This window comes from Heteronotia binoei, chromosome 15, assembly GCF_032191835.1.
Source record: "Heteronotia binoei isolate CCM8104 ecotype False Entrance Well chromosome 15, APGP_CSIRO_Hbin_v1, whole genome shotgun sequence".
In the NCBI taxonomy this organism is placed as follows: Eukaryota; Metazoa; Chordata; class Lepidosauria; order Squamata; family Gekkonidae; genus Heteronotia; species Heteronotia binoei.
Window position 1 is genome coordinate 46,200,896 of NC_083237.1, and position 16,679 is coordinate 46,217,574.

The 16,679-nt window shown below is 44.5% G+C and overlaps 1 protein-coding gene across 2 annotated transcripts in view; it reads left to right on the plus strand.

Moving 5' to 3' along the window:
- The window catches only part of MPP3 (MAGUK p55 scaffold protein 3), a 107,920-nt gene that overhangs the window by 52,011 nt on the left and 39,230 nt on the right, over positions 1–16,679 (plus strand). The window contains exons 10-12 of one of the 2 annotated variants that reach the window (XM_060256288.1): positions 3,442–3,506; positions 9,733–9,753; positions 15,459–15,500. In XM_060256288.1, the coding sequence (XP_060112271.1) occupies positions 3,442–3,506; positions 9,733–9,753; positions 15,459–15,500 (128 nt within the window). The remainder of the gene's footprint in view (positions 1–3,441; positions 3,507–9,732; positions 9,754–15,458; positions 15,501–16,679) is intronic. The other variant, XM_060256289.1, reaches the window with a different exon arrangement.

Below are 16,679 nucleotides of genomic sequence, written 5' to 3' on the forward strand. Positions count from 1 at the left end.
GCGTCAGCACTGGCTAGTTTTTGGAAAAGTGACCTTCAAGGAATACCAGGGGTGTGACACAGAGGCAGGCAATGGCAAACCACCTCTGAAATGTCTCTTGCCTTAAAAACAAGTCTAGCTTGCCACCTAGTGGTATGTCATGCTGAAAAAGAGATAGAACTTTTGACTTCTAGACAGCATTAGAATCTCTACACACACTGCCATACAATAATTAATTAATTGCTGCCAGTCATAGACAGTACTGACCATGATGAATGAAAGGTCTGATTCAATATAAGGCAGCTTGGAGCCAGTTTGGTGTAGTGGTTAAGTGTACAGACTCTTATTTGGGAGAACTCCACTTGTACCTGCTGGAATCGCCTTGGGTCAGCCATAACTATCACAGGAGTTGTCCTTGAAAGGGCAGTTGCTGTGAGAGCCCTCTTAGCCCCATCCACTTCACAGGGTTTCTGTTGTGGGGGGAGAAGATATAGGAGATTGTAAGCCGCTGTCTCTGATTCAGAGAGAAGGGTGGGGTGTAAATCTGCAGTCTTCTTCCCTCTGTTCACAGAATGCTTAATTTGATCAGTGGTGAGATCTTCAGCAAGGGATGGCCGACAGCACAGTCCTAAGCAGAGTTGCACCCTTCTGAGTCCACTGAAGTTGGTGAGCTCAGAACCCCGTTTAGGATTACACTTTATCAAGATCTAATTAGATTATAGCACCGTGCTCTGAATGGAGATGTTTTTGGAACAGGGCTGATAGAGCATCTGCTCTGCATGCTGAAGGTCCCAGATCCAGTCCCCGGCATCTCCACTTAAACTGATCAGGCAGTATGTAATGTGAAAGACCAGTAGCTGAGGTCCTGGAGATCCATGGTTAAGAATGGACCTATATAGGGCAGTGGTCTGATACAGTATAAGGCAGCTTCATGTGTTCAGTATGATTTGGAAACAGCAGCTCTCGACCACCCTCACCTCTGCCTTGTCTTGATTACTTACTAGCTTGTTCTGCCTTGGCTGCTCGACCCATAGCCTCAAGATGTGATTCACTCTATAAATTTTTAAAATTAAAATAGGGATGCAGAAAAGAGGGGGAAATGGGAAATATAGGTATTATATTAATCTATAGCATTTATCACAAGGATGAACAACATCAACGTAAATATACAACATTTAACAGACATTTAAGATACAGAATATTCAGTAGTTTCTACACACCATGCCTATTACTAAAGCTTAACATTTATTACCATTAATTGCTGTTATTGACATTGATTTATTGCATTGCATGTTCTATTAATCAGGGGTGGCCAAACTTGCTTAATGTAAGAGCCACATAAAATAAATGTCTGATGTTTGAGAGCTGCAAGGAAGGAAGGATACAGGAAAGAGGTGGAAAGAAAGCAACTTTAGCTTTAAATGCATTCTCCAAGCTGACCGACAGGGTGGTGGGGGCTTCTAGATCCACACAATATGTGTGAAAGAGCCACATGTGGCTTTCAAGCTGCGGTTTGGCCAGTCCTACATTAGAACTTGGTATTACTACAATTGTCATAGTCAAACTATAACCAAAAAGTACTTTTTAAGAGCATTTCTAGAAATAGAAAAGGATAACAATAAAAAAAGTCCACATATATGTCAACATTAAATTGTTATAGTCTTGAATATAACATTATTTCAGAGAGCACAGCATTATTTCAGAAAATACTTATAGTTGTGAACTTCAAGACGTGGTTCAGAATTGATGCAACAGTGTCTGGGGATTTAGATGAAGAACTTTAGGGCAGAAGTTCATCAGGATATTAGTAATACCCAACCTCCAAATGTTGATCTCATTTTGTGACTCAGCATGAGTACTGAAGTATGTTGTCAACAACATTGACCCCTGCGGCACTCTACAGGTCAGATCCCAAACTGATGATGCCACCTCTGCCATAGAAACTCTTTGTGTCTCCCAAGTTTTTTTTTTTAAATACACGGTTGACGGTCCAGCCTCTTAATCACCTACTTATATTCTAAACAATTTAGTAAAAGTTGGAGGTAATCACAGTGGCCATAGGCAGATGCAACAAAATTGGTAAATATGAGCAGGGGTGGAATTCTAGCAGGAGCTCTTTTGCGTATTAGGCCATGTACCTCTGATGTAGCCAATCCTCCAAGAGCTTACAAAAAAAGAGCCTTGTAAGCTTTTGTAAGATTGACTACATTAGGGGTATGTGGCCTAGTATGCAAAGGAGCTCCTGCAAGAATTCCACTCCTGAATATGAGTTACCTCAGAAATGGTTCTCCAGTACATGTAAGACTGTCTTAGCCCTCCAAACCAGGTGACTTTGCAATCGCCCATCATGGAACTTGAGGTGGCTTCCATAGAGTTCCCAGAAGGTCTCCCGTCCAAGCACTGATTAAGCCCACAGCCGTTTCGTTTTAATAAGGTTGCTTTAATAGGCAAGATTTTTTAGATTCAGTATATTCCAGAAACAGAAGCCATTTTTCTTCAAAAGATGTGACCTTGGAGTAAATGTCGGACAAGGAAAGTTGTGCTGTGATTTTCTCCATTATTAAAATGTCCCAGATTGTTGTAAACCAGAGTTCAAGTGATGGTAAGGTGTTGGATTTCCATAGAGATGCTATAGCTGTTTTAGCAACTGTGAGAAGACTTTCAGTCAAATCGCGAGAAAGCTTTGGAATCTTCACAGCTTGCCAGTATTGCCAAAAAAAAAAAAAGTTCAGGAGAGCGTGGGATGTTGTAACCAGTAATGTGTTTAATGTGCGTTCAAGAATCTGTCTCCATATGTTAAAAAAAAAAGGTTGCTGTAGCACCCTTCTTATCAGACCTTGGAAGCTAAGCAGGGTTGGCCTTGGGTAGTACTTGGATGGGAGACCACTGAGTAAGGGAGCTATGCAGAGGCAGGCAACGGCACCTGTAATGTTTCTTGCCTTGAAAATTCTATGGGTGGCCATAAGTTCATTGCAACTCGATGGCATTTTCCAACCACCACATTCTAATTTGGCTCCTCCAGATGTTTGCTTTGTGAGTGCCTTGCATCTTAAAGCCTTGTTCTCCATGGTACTTTTTTGGTCAATTTTAGAATTAGTGGTTTTTCTTGGGGGGGGGGAGGTGCTGTTTTTTAATTGATGATCTCCGCTCCTGGGGATTGGATCTCAGCTCCTGGAGAAAGGTGGGCTTATAAATATTTTACATAGCTAGATTCCTGGAACAGATAAAGAACAGAACAGTGTGCATTTTGGCACATACCGAATACTTTCCGCTGATCACCTAGCAAGTACAAACAATCCCTACAGGGCTTGCCTCTCAGCACCTGCCACTATAGAAAAACATCCTTCTGTTTTCCATTTAGCTGGAAGCACTGACTCTCATCCCCCCGTTCTGTCGGCAGCGTCTTCTGATTCTTTATAGTTCCCCCTGTCTCTGAATGATAACTATTATTTTTGTACTTAGGCGTCTGATGTACAGGAGGACCATCGGTGCTCTGCACAACACCAGAAGCGCAACGAAACCACTCTGTAAGTCACTGCACGTCTTTCTCTCCCACACCCCCCGGGCACTTGCATTTTCAGTCCTTCTGAATTTTAGCAGGGTTTGCTGGTGGCTTTTAATGGGGATGGCTTGAGGGACCGGTGCTTGAAGCTGCAGGGAGCAAGCAGCATTGCTGAATCTTGCGGTTTGAGTAGTACAGCTGGCCAACAGTGATATATCACTTGTGGGTTTGTTGAGAGTCACATGGGGAATGTGGCGTGTGACAAGGAAAACAAGCCCCATTGGGGTAAAAGGAAGGGTAGCAGGGAGATGAAGTCACAGGAGTGGAAAGATTCTGAAAGCGATGTTACAGTCTGAGAATTCTGATTGCCCTGTATCTGCCTTTGGACAAAACCCCCCAGGTCTTTAAGAACCTCCACAACATGTGCTGTTGTGACCTGTACTTAAGAAAGAAGAAGATTCCACATTCTTCCTAAGCTATGGGGCTCTGAGATTTCAGAAACCATTCCAGTGTTCCATCTAAACTATACCTTGTCCTTTAGCAGTCTGTCCTCTAGGCTAAGCCTGTTGCATTTCCCCCCCGGCTGTCTTATGTTTTGCTGTCTAACTCCTTCGGTTATCCTTGTAGCAGTCCTTCAGATAGGGGAGGGGCTCAGCGGTGAAGCATCCGCTTGGCATTCAGAAGGTCCCGGCATCTCCAGTTTAAAGGATGAAGTAGTAGCTGATGTGAAAGACCACTGCCAGAGACCCTGAAACACCATTTCAGTTCTAAGCAGACAGTACTGACCATGAGAGACCAGTGGTCTGATTCAGTATAAGGCTCTTCATACATGTCATTTTCAGCTTGTCAGTATCCGTTTTGAAGCTGGGCACGAGACTCCAGTACCAGCAAACAGATATTGCCAGGATTCAAGGCTTACATGTATACATGCATACCCTATAGATCAGGAGTGGCCAAACTGTGGCTCGGGAGCCACATGTGGCTCTTTCACACATATTGTGTGACTCTCGAAGCCCCTGCTTGCCCCATTGGCCAGCTTTGAGAAGGCATTTATCTCTTTAAATCACTTCTCCAAGCCAGCTGGCAGCTTGAAGAATGCATTTAAAATTAAAGTTGCTTTATTTCCACCTCTCCCTCCACCCTCCCTCCCCTCCATCTGTTTGCCTCTCTCCCTCCCTTGTCTTGTACCACTCAAACATCTGATGTTCATGTCTTGTGGCTCTCAAAAATCTGACGTTTATTCTTTGTGTCTCTTGCGTTAAGCAAGTTTGGCCACCCCTGCTATAGATTATGCTAACCTCTGTAAAGGCCACAGTTGCACATATATGCATTGTGGATGAAACAGGGCTTTAGGTGCTCTCCGTACAGTTAGAGCACAGCAAGTTAGACTAAAATCCGCGGAGCTCATGCCATGGCTCGCATCATAAATCAAAACCACATGACTACTGTGTTCCCTGTGTGCCACTTCAGATGCATGCATACAACATGATATAAGTGTTAACACTAAATGTGTGTAATTATAACCTCTTAAATCAGCAGAGTATCTCTGAGCATGTAGGGTGGTCTTTTCCCCAACACTTGAATCTCAGCCCAGTCCTTGTGTCTCTGGAGTGAAGGGGAGAGCTTGCAAGTCAGAATCATGGCACCAGTGTGGGACCTTTCACGTGCTCCAGAATTCTCTGTTGTTTTTAAAGAAATGCTTCCCTGGGTTAAAAGCACTCTTCCAGTTGAGCGCTAGTGTTGTGAGAGATTGGGGGGGGGGGTTGTTGTTGTTGTTAGAGAAATCCTTTCTTTGCTAAGTGGGAACCACCTGCCAGTCCCAGCCTCCACTGGGCAGTCACCTTGCCCACATCTTTGCTCAAAAAGCAAAAGCACCGTGTGCAGCAGACTTCTGAAGCACAACGGGCACTTAAAGGTGTACAACTCAATAAATACTTCCTTAGAAAAATGCCCAAAACAACTCAATTTATTCAATCCATGTGACTTGCGTCAGCCAATAAGTGTGGAATTTCCATTCACAATAGCATCAATACGTAAGGGGTAACTGTGGGCGAATAGCATGAACACCACGCAGCACCCACAAAAACGCAAAGCTGACAGGCAAAACCGGTCTATTTCCCTGTTTTGCTGTCAGCTTGATAAGCCGTAGCTTGCTCATTCATTACAGGTTATCTTCCACTCGTTTCACTTTACACTTTCAAGAATCAGTTTTTCTAATGCATTATCACAAAAGTAATTGGTTGCCACATCCCTGCTCAGGCAGCATGTGAGAGCAGAGGGTATGGAAGGCGGGGAGGAATCCGGTGGTGTGACCTCTTTCCTTCTCCAGACTGAGGTGTGGTGGCCCCTCCACTGCATGGAAGGTCATAGCAGAAGAAGAGCAACATGCCTTGACAAGGGGGAGCATCACACAGGAGTTTGGGGGCACCTTGAAGACTTACTGCTGCCAAAGCTTTCATGGACCAGAGCCCACACTGTGCATCTGTCTGACAAAACAGACGGTAGTCTGTGAAAGCTTGGACTACTGTGCAATGTTTGCCTCTGAAGTGTTGCATGACCCCGTTGGTAATAATTTTAGTGATACTTTAAAAAAAAAATTCCAGTCCCTAGGGTGTCTTTATATATTATGCTTGTTCTGAGCTCAGGATGCAAAAATTAGGCGGAAATTAATTTGAGAGGCTGTTCCTCTTTAAAAACTCAAAGCAACAAAGAGGCCTGACATTGACCTTCGCGGCCTTCTCACTTGATGAGAACATTTGTGTTTTATAGTGTTGTGTCTTTGCTCAGGTACAAAATATAAAGGATGAAGCTCCTTTCTGTAGTGGGAATGACATCTGGTTGCAGTTTGATTGTGGGTCCCCTTAAAATTGCCTCTTTAGAGTCCTGTATGTAAACAGCAAGTTCCTAACTGCATAGTCAAATCAGGCCATGCACAAGGCTGAAAATGCTACCAATTTCTCCATAACTGAAGTGTGCATAATGTTTCGGGAAGCCATATGCACTGACATCTGTGCGTCCTCTAAGGGCGCAACTAGTGGAGGCACTGGAGATCTGTGATTTGATTGCCCATCTTTTAAACCTTCTATTAATAGAAACTGCCGAAGGAAGGAGAATTGGATTGAGAATGCAGCGCTTGGGGGTAGGGGCTTAACCCTTTCTCCCACATTAGTTTCCTGATGTAAATTGACCCCCAGGGGTAATTTGCCAAGATAGCAAAACATATGGGTAGTTCCACCTACACACTGCAAATCAACAAGTGCATTGATGCAACCGTTACGAGGCAGAGACAGCATGGCCTGATAGTTGCTTTTTAAGAAGATGATGATATTGGATTTATATCCCACCCTTCACTCTGAATCTCAGAGGCTTAGAGTGGCTTACAATCTCCTTTATCTTCCTCCCTCACAACAAACATCTTGTGAGGTAGGTGGGGCTGAGAGGGCTCTCACAACAGCTGCCCTTTCAAGGACAACTCTGTGACAGCTATGGCTGACCCAAGGCCATTCCAGCAGCTGCAAGTGGAGGAGTGGGGAATCAAACTCGGTTCTCACAGATAAGAGTCTGCACACTTAACCACCACACCAAACTGGCTCTCAGTTCCTACAAGGAAAGGTTGTCAGACCTGTTGGTTTATCTGTCCAAAGCAGAGAGGCATCCTATAGCATAGGAACTCTTTGGCTATGATGGTTGCCAGTCTAGAAGTAGTCAGAATCAGAACCCCAGGGTGGACTTCCAGGAAGGTTTCCAGACACTTGATTTTAGGCATTTGCCTCCCATGTACCCATTTTTGCTTAGAAATGGTTGGGCCAGTGACTGGCCCAGTCTGAAACTGATCTATGATTAACCCAGTCACTGCCACTATCATGCAGGCCTTGAATTCAGCAGGAGCTCACAGGAGCACAGCTTCTGAACGTTTCTGACAGCCCCCTTCCCTCTTCCCCACCTATCTTGTCCATTGAATAGTAGGTGCAGCTGCATAACAATCCCTAGATTAGGAGAGCAGGCAGCCACCCAGCCACCAGGAGCTTTGCCACACCCCCAGCAGCCCTCATTAACCCTTGAAGAAGCTCACGCTACCCTTACTGGCCTTTTGATTATGGGAGGGGGGCGGCCAAGGAGAACCCCAGGTGAGCGAGACCTGCTTGGGCTGGCTGGATCTCTAGCCAGCCAAAGCAGGCCTCGCTCTCCCAGGGCTCTCCTTTCTTGCATCCGGTTGCTTTTGGCTGATGGGGTGACGGCATATGCTAATGAGCTCCACCACCCATTTTCCTACAAAACGACCCCTGCTGTCATGTATACGTTTTTGTGCAGCTCAGCAGAGCAAGGAAAACTGGAGGGAGTGGGGTGGGAACAGAGGCCTTGAAAGCTGCAGTGCATACTCACTGTATAAATGCTGGGAAGCATAATTGATGTTATTCCCAGTGAGGATGCACGACAATCATATCCCATGGATATTGACACCTCAGGTGCTGCACCATATTATCTGCATTGATGAAGAATGCAAGGTCCCTGAATGCCTGTACCTTGGCTCCAGCCTTATCTCTTGCAGTCACTTAGTAGAATGGTATGCTGCATGATTTACAGTGCAACCCTGAGCATGGTTAACAACATTCTAAGCCCATTTAAATCACTGAGCTTAGACAAGTATAAGTCTTCGGGTTGTACTGTTATGCTGGGGCAGTGTCTGGTGTACACAAATATGTCATTGCAGAATTGCAAGACTTTGGAGGTTACAACTTCGGATCTGCTTATAGCATGTGGATCACTTTGATGGATGTTTAGCAGATGCTGTAGACTGGAAGAATTCCTGAGGGTACTTGGATGGGTCCACTTACCACTGTGTCGGAGAATGTCTGTAGTGCTTTGCATTATCTGTAATCTCCATCCTGCTGATACTTGCTGTGCAGTATCGGCAGGATGAACCCACACAGGGTTTCTAAAGCAGTCATGGTCAGCTGTAAAATTCAAGTCCAGTAGCGCCTTAAAGGCTATAAAAAATTTTGGAGGCAAAAGCTTTCATGACTCAGAGCTCACTTTGTCAGGGATCTGACGAAAACGTAGACCCTGGAAAATGGTGTTGATCTTAATGGTGCTACTGAACTTGTGCTTCTTGGATTTTGTTCTGCTACTGAAGACTAACATGGCTACTCACCTGAAATTGTCCAATATCTGGACTGTTGGGGTATCAGTATGAGCTGAAACAGTGTACTGGGTTGGGAATTCTGATTTCCTAAATTGCCTGGCTGTTCCCAGTGTCACGGTGAACCCCTAAACCACAAATTATTTTGTGCTACATACTGGAATTTTGAATGGTAAATCAGTGGTTTGGGTGATGCCCCCTCAAGAAGAAGCTGTGGTGTGTCATGAGAGATGCACGCTGACATGGCAGTTTATAACATGGTGTTGCTATAGCCCTTTTGATCTAAAACTGGCCAGGTTTAAGGCACTATGTAGCTTGTAGAGATCCAGACTTGATACAAGTTTCAGTCTCAGTTGTGTTGATTGGCTAAAACTGAAAAAGAAGACGCTTGCAGAATTGTAAAGACAAACAGATTGATTGCAATGCAGGAATTTTTGGGCTTGAGTCTCACAAAACCTCATGGTATGACAAGCTTGCCTGTTGAATAAGTGAATTCTCATCAAAATAGCATGCAAAATGGTGCTGCCACGCCCATAAACATTTTTGCAGCAAAAAAAAAAAGTTCATCTTCAATGTGTCATGCGCCTCTTTTGTTTTTGCTATTGCTAACCATTGCTGTCGGAGTTGCTTGTACTTTTAGAAAGTAACCTTTGTGCAAATCTAATCTCACCCAATGTAAGCAAACAGTTTAAAAATAGTAACTAAATAGGGGAGTGGGGAAATGTCACTAAGGTGTCAGAATGGTCAGGCAAATTGGCCCCAAGAGGCAGGGAAAAAAACAGGGTTTGTCTGTCAACATCTGCTCTCCTCCCACAGGGGATACGTAAAAGTTGGGAGTGAAGCTGCACTGATTTCAGCGCATATAATCAGTGTTGTCCAGAGAGATCCAGCACTGGCAGTCCATGAACACAAAAATGTGGTTATGGGGTCTCCTTTGCCCCATTTCTTGGGAAAGAACAGCAAATAACTGGTGCTGCCCTTTGTAATTGCCCACAGGTTGTGTTCTGAAAAACCACAATTCCATTAACTCCCACTCCTCCATTCCATTTAAATATTTCTTTGGTCTTTTAAAAATCTTATATTGCCTCTTATCTTTTTATGCTAACCGCAGACGATCAGTCTTCCGAGAAAGGTAGGTTCTTCACCTATTCTGAAGTGAGCAATTAACATGTTTTTTCTCCTTTCCTGCATATAAGCAGTCTGATAATTAAAAATGGTCTCCTGTAACCAGAGTCATTATGTATAATGCGTGTGTATATGTTTTTAATCTATAAACCCAGGTTCCGTAATAGAGATGAACAGGGAAACACACACATCACTTTCTGCAGTTTACTGTAATTCATTTTTATTTCCACCTGGGTGTACTAGTTAGAGCAGGGGTGGCCAAAATGTGACTCAGAAGCCACATATGGCTCTTTCACACATATTGTGTGGCTCTCGAAGCCCCCACTGCTCCATTGGCCAGCTTGGAAAGGCATTTCTTTCTTTAAATTACTTCTCCAAGTCAAGCCAGTGGGCGGCTTGGAGAATGCATTTAAAATTAAAGTTTTTCCCCTCATCTCCCTCCCTCCCTCCCCCATCTTCCTTCCTTCCCCACCTGGCCTGATCTACTTTCTAAAACACTTGGTGGGCACCAGGAAAGGTGTCAAAGGGTTCCATAGCTGGGGACCCCCGGCCTAGATGGAAGGGATGGCAATACTTTCAGGTTTTCTGAGCTATAAATAGAGTAGCTGGGTATTTTTTAAAACAGAAAGAAACCAAAAAGCGCTTCACTCGTTTTTTCTTCAACCCTGTCCGATCACATATGCTTCTTTAGAAGTAAATCCCACCATGTTCACAAGGACTAAATCCTTCAGTTTTTGTGTCAGAAAAAGCAGGTGTCTGAGTGACCTTGAAATTCTCACCCTGGCAGATTTTACTACTATTTTTAATTTCTGCTGAATTGAGAAGGTGGACTAGGTGGCACATGGGACAGGAATGTGAAGTACTGAACGCATGTTCTGAAGTTAGATGGGCAAGATGAGGAGGGGAGTCATGCAGAGGGAAGAAATGCAGGAAGGGCTTCCAGAAGATGAGTTTATCAGGCAGCCCCTCAGAGAAGGGGGAACAGCAGAGTCAATCTCTGCATGAGAGGCAGGATCAGTGCTTGTGCGTCAAGCATGTGAATGCCAGTTCAATAGCACAGGCCTGAGCAGAGTTACCTCCTACTGAGCCCATCGACTTCAGTGGACTTGGAAGGGCATAGCTCTGTTTGGCACGGCACTGCCAGTGACTCACAAGCCATACCTGTGGGTGCTTGATTCAGGCTGGATCTTGGAAATAATGGCCTTGGTGTGCTGAACAGATTGGCCAATTTGTTTCTAATTCTAATTTCCCTGGTTTCCCACTCCAGCACAGCTCTGGGTTCATTTATATGAAACTCACAAGCAATCAAAGGAGGCTATTGCAGAAGCAGCCCTTTTTAGCATGGGGGGGGGGGGGGGATGTTGATTTTTTTTTCTCTTGTGCCCTCGAGGCGGCTAATGTCAAGCCTGTTTAATTTTCCTTAGCTATTAATTTGTTTCTTTTTTAAAAAGTGTAATTCCCCCTTCCCCCCCTGTTGTAATCACACAGATTAAGCTCCCGCTGTTTCTTGAAAAGCTATTGTATGGCTTCCTGGGAGCTTTCTGAACCTAGCAGGTATTTTCCTGATGATCCACGATGGCGATGCTTTTGATTTTTTTCCCTTTCTTTCTTTCCTTCTGACTTCTCAGAGCTGTGCCTTCCAAGAAAAGAGCAGCTTTTCAAGCTTCGAACGAGACTTTTTAACTTAATGGTTGCACAGTGCCTGGCGTTGGAGACGCTTTGTAAATAATAATAATGATGGTGATTAAAATTTTCATTAGCGTGGCAGTTAAATTTTAATTCCTATGGCACATGCTTATGATTTTGTTTGTTTTCTCTCACCGTGGGGCTGTCATTAAGGAACGACGAATGCTCGATGTCCAGTTGGGAGAGAAGGAAGAAAATAGCTTTCAGTGGAACTGTCGACATTATGATTTCCAAGTACATGTAGAGGGGCTTAGGCCCCGCTGCTGAGCATTTGCTTTGCAATAAGAGGGAGGAGGAGATGGCATTCTCTGAGAGTCCTTAGTCGGAAACTAGATTTGACTGGTTCACCCTCCTGTAGGTGAAATTAACTCTGCCCTTCTCTTTCCAATCAAGACATTATCCATTAGTCATGTGTGCGAGCACTTAGAATGTTTGTGAACGTTCCGTTAGGTCACTGCCAGGTCTTTTTTTCTGGAAGAAGAGGTGCCAGAACTCTCAGGAGGGAAATGGAGGAGAAACACATGGTTGCCCCTCATGAACTTTTAAACATTTTTTGAGAATTTTTGTTTCCGCAGAGAGGTTCCTGAACTCCATTCCACCGCGTTCCCCCAGAAAAAAAAGTCCTGGTCACCACAATTGAAGCTTGCTTTTACCTGGTTTTTAATTTTTTAAAAGATATTTACCTTTTGTGTTTGGGTTCTTTCCATCCATCTTTTTAACGAGTTTTTGGTTTCTGTGCGCTTGTAACTTTTTGTTGCGTTGTTGAGTCTAAGGAGAGTTTTACATGAATAAAATAAACAGGTGTGTGGTTAGGGGGGGCTGACAGGCAAATGGCAGCTGCTTGGCCACTTCTAGCTCTGTGGGTTGGTGCCTACCAGCTATTCCATTTCGATTGTGTCCAGTTTCTCCCTCACTCCCATATCCAGTATGGCTTTTGTCCATATGGGTTTCATATATCCTGATACAGCCTTTTTAGCAGTTAAAAGGGGCCCCTTCCCTTTCCAATAGTAAATCTGATTGGATCCAACTGTATGTTTTTTTATCTAAAGATTCTGGGACAAATAGGCAGACAGTCAGTTTTAACAGGAGATGTTGTCTCAAATGGATATGTGCTTTTGGTGCTTCTGTGTAGTGGTTCTTGCCCTGGTCCAGATGACCCAGGTTAGTCCTGTGTTGTCAGATCTTGAAATCTAAGTAGGATTGGCACTTGTGAGTACTTGGATGGGAGCAATACTCCCTCTAAGCTGCGGAGTCTTGTGAGCCAAAACTCAGCTTTGTGAGCTACTGGCATTAAAGTTGTGAGCTGCTGCGTAAATCCGTTTGCTCTGGGGCCATTTTTCCTGAGCTAAGACAAAAATGTGTGAGCCAGGGGCTAAAAAACTGTGAACTAGCTCACATTAACTCAGCTTAGAGAGAACACTGGATGGGAGACCACCTGGAATATCAGGGTTGCTACAGAGAGGCAGGCAATGGCAAACCACCTCCGTGTCTTTTGCTTTGAAAACCAACAGTATGGCCATAAGTTGTCTGGCACTTTTTACCATGGCTTTCTTTGAGCAGGAATGCACAGGAACGCAGTTCTGGCTGGCTTGGATTCAGGGGGGCGTGGCCTAATATGCCAAATGAGTTCCTGCTTGGCCTTTTCTACAAAAAAGCCCTGTGTGAAACAATGGTGATGTCAGGGGGTGTGGCCTGATATGCAGAGGAGTTCCTGCTGGGCTTTTTCCACACAAAAAAGCCCCGCTTAAAGTGTTGAGCTGTTGCTCTCCCCCTTGCCCCTCCATCTGCTCTTGTTCCTGTCATATGTTTTCTGCCCTGAATGGCCAATAGCAACTCTGTTCTGGTATCCCCATTTCCTTTGCAGTACATATGAGGAAAGTGTCATGCGTAGAGTCACACCCAGTGGTCCATTTGAAATAGCACTTTCTGTTTGGTCTTGCAGAAGTTCTCTTGGCCTTTCAGATTTTCAGAGGCTTGAGAATCCTTGATCTGGAATTGTTGGGACTCGCATGGTGCATGCCCATTTTCAGAAGGGAATAGGATGGCCAGCAGATAAACTGACACAGAACAAATAGTGATTGGCTTGAAATAAGGCCAGTGCTGAGTGGTCCGGGTGTAGAGACTGGGTGAGTTTCTTGTTGGAGTGGATCTTGGCTGGTTCTGCACCCCAACACCCTCTGGTTTTGATAAGTCCCTGAGTGGAGTGGCTGTGATTCAGTGACAGAGCGCCTGCTTGGCATGCAGAAGGTCCCAGGTTCAATCCTCATCATCTCCAGTTTAAAGAATCAAGTAGTAGGTGATGTGAAAGACATTAGCCTGAGATCCTGGAGAGCCACTGCCAGTCTGAATAGACTTGGATGGACCGGTGGTCTGATTCAGTATAAGAGAGTTTCATATATTCATATGGTCAACTTTGTTCTGCCTTTCTTCTACCTACCTGTTGTTGAGACTCTGTTGTGGCTTACTGCAGAAAACAGCTGAGCAAATTCAGTAGCTTTCCCACCTTCCTTTCAAAATGCCCCTCGTGTAAGGGGTGAAAGGGATAGTGCAACTGTACCCTGTATTATCAACCTTGGGGAAGGGGGCTGCTTCCATGCAGTTTTCCTCTGCTTTGGCTTCTGTACGAGACTGCTTTTTATAAATAAGCATCCATACAACATTGTTCTCTAATAGTCCTTTCCCATCTTTTTTGGGAAGAGCACAGTCCAGGTGTGTTATTCCAGTGTCTGGACAGGAAAGAGTGTATTTTCCAAGATTTCTACATACATCAGTGCCATTTTTGTTTTGTCAAGCCCTTGTAGCGCTCCATCTGTCCCGCTGTTCCACTGGAGGGCTTTGAGAGCTTTTTTTTTTTTTTTTTAAACCCCCAGTGATTACTGTAGCATTATCTCAATTTCCAGGGTTTTTTATATGGGACTAAAGGGCTTCTGAGAGATTCTTTACAGAAAGGGAAATGATTGAGGTAAATGGTTGCCAGTAATCCAAGCACAAGCCATGCCCAGATTTATCCTAGTGCACTAAAACAATAGTCCCTGGGTATATTTATTGCTGATTGTGAGACCCCACATGTGCCGTGCTTCACAACAGAAGACTTGCAACAGGTGGTGTTTGGGTTGTAGAAGCCTTATGGATTATGAATCAACATGTCAATTATCAGTAATGCTGAGCTGGATGGTTTTAATGATGCAAAAGAGCTTTCTTATACTGGCTCTTTGCCGATCATTTAATCTGAATTTTGATGTTTCATTCTTGTATGTGCACCATAAAAATGATCCTACTATGTAATTTCTGCATTGTTTAACATGTTGCGTTAATGCCAATGCTTTGTTTCTGGTCCATTTTCAGATTTCTGCTGGGTTCCAGATTTCCGTCATCTAAATCCTATTCTATTGTTTATTGGATGTCCTGACTGTGGATTGTATTGAATTACATTGTGTAATATGCCTTTGTTCAGACCTGGATAGCCCAGGCTAGCGCAATCTTATCAGAGTTCAGAAGCTAAACAGGGTCAGCCCTGGCTAGTATTTGGATGGGGGACCTCCAGGGAACACCAGGGTCACAACACAGAGGCAGGCAATGGCCAGCCACCTCAGAGTGTCTCTCTACGGGGTCACCAGAAGTCAGTTGCAATTTGACATCACTTTCCACCACCTACCGTATCTGCCTTCAGTCTTAGTGAGACTGTAAATAATGTAAATAAATAAAAACAGATAATTTTTTAAAAAAAACCTTGCTTACCCCCTGCCTTTAGGGGTGTGTTTCCTAAGGACAGAAATTCCCTTTCTGTACTCTGTGCTGCTGCCTGTCAAGGTGTGTGTGAGGGAGAACCATTTCTCTTCACACATTTTTCTTACAGAATGTTACAAATCAAATATCCTCCCTTCTACTGTGGCCTTTTGCTGTTCTGTGTCTTGAAGAGTCCTGTGAAATCACTGCGGGATGCAGCATGAAACGCTTGTTCCCCACAGAGGGCGTGTTTTTTTCTTTCTAACAGCCTGTCCTTATCTCTCTCCTTTTCTTTAACAGAAGACTGTGACTGCGAGGGGTACTTCAATGGACAATACATAGGTGAGGAAATAAGGCTTTTAAAAAACCTACTCAGGCTTTGGTTGTGGGCACCATACAACAGTGCCTGCTTCTTGCATGGCAGCCAGGATTGTCTAGTAGTTAGAATGTTGGACTAGGATCTGGGAGGACTGGGTTCAAATTCCACTCTGCCACGGAAGCTTGCACCCTAAGCTATCTCACAGGGTTGTTGTGAGGATAAAATAGAGGGAAGGAGAACTATGTAAGCTGTTTCAGGTTCCCATGAGGGAGAAAAGGGGAGGAGAACTATGTAAGCTGTTTCAGGTTCCCATGAGGGAGAAAAGGGGATATAGAACAAAGTTTGTACTACATATAGAACAAAGTTTGAGTCCAGTGGCACCTTAAAAGCGGGTGTGTGTGTGGGGGGTGGAGGTCAGTTTTTGTAGTGAAAATTGCTGTTTGCAGTGTTGATTTAACCAAAGCTGTACGCCACAGTGTATGCCTCCAGAGACTTAGTGGGCCCACATTGGGCCAAAAGGTTCCAATGGGGGAGGCCACACTGGGTTCAGAGATCCCAGTGCTGTTGGGGCGTGGGAAGTATGGCGATGGGAGAAGGTGGTTTGTGGGAAGGAGTCAGAGATATGAATATGCTCGGTCCCCTTCCAACCTTCGTCCCATCCTGAGAGATGCTGGCTGTGGGGATAGGAAAGTACACCCTTCTCCAACATTAAGAACATAAGAGAAGCCATGTTGGATCAGGCCAACGGCCCATCAAGTCCAACACTCTGTGTCACACAGTGGCAAAAAATGTTATATACACACATACACTGTGGCTAATAGCCACTGATGGACCTGTGCTCCATATTTTTATCTAAACCCCTCTTGAAGGTGGCTATACTTGTGGCCGCCACCACCTCCTGTGGCAGTGAATTCCACATGTTAATCACCCTTTGGGTGAAGAAGTACTTCCTTTTATCCGTTTTAACCTGTCTGCTCAGCAATTTCATCGAATGCCCACGAGTTCTTGTATTGTGAGAAAGGGAGAAAAGTACTTCATTGGTGCTGTGCAATGCCAAGTCTATCAATAATAAGATCTCTGTCCTCCAGGATTATCTGGTGGAACAGGCGGTAGACCCGGCTTGCGTGACCGAGATCTGGGTGCGAGATGGTGAAACCGTTGCCTTGAGGCAGCTGACTCCCCCAGGTTTTTCGGTCCTCCAC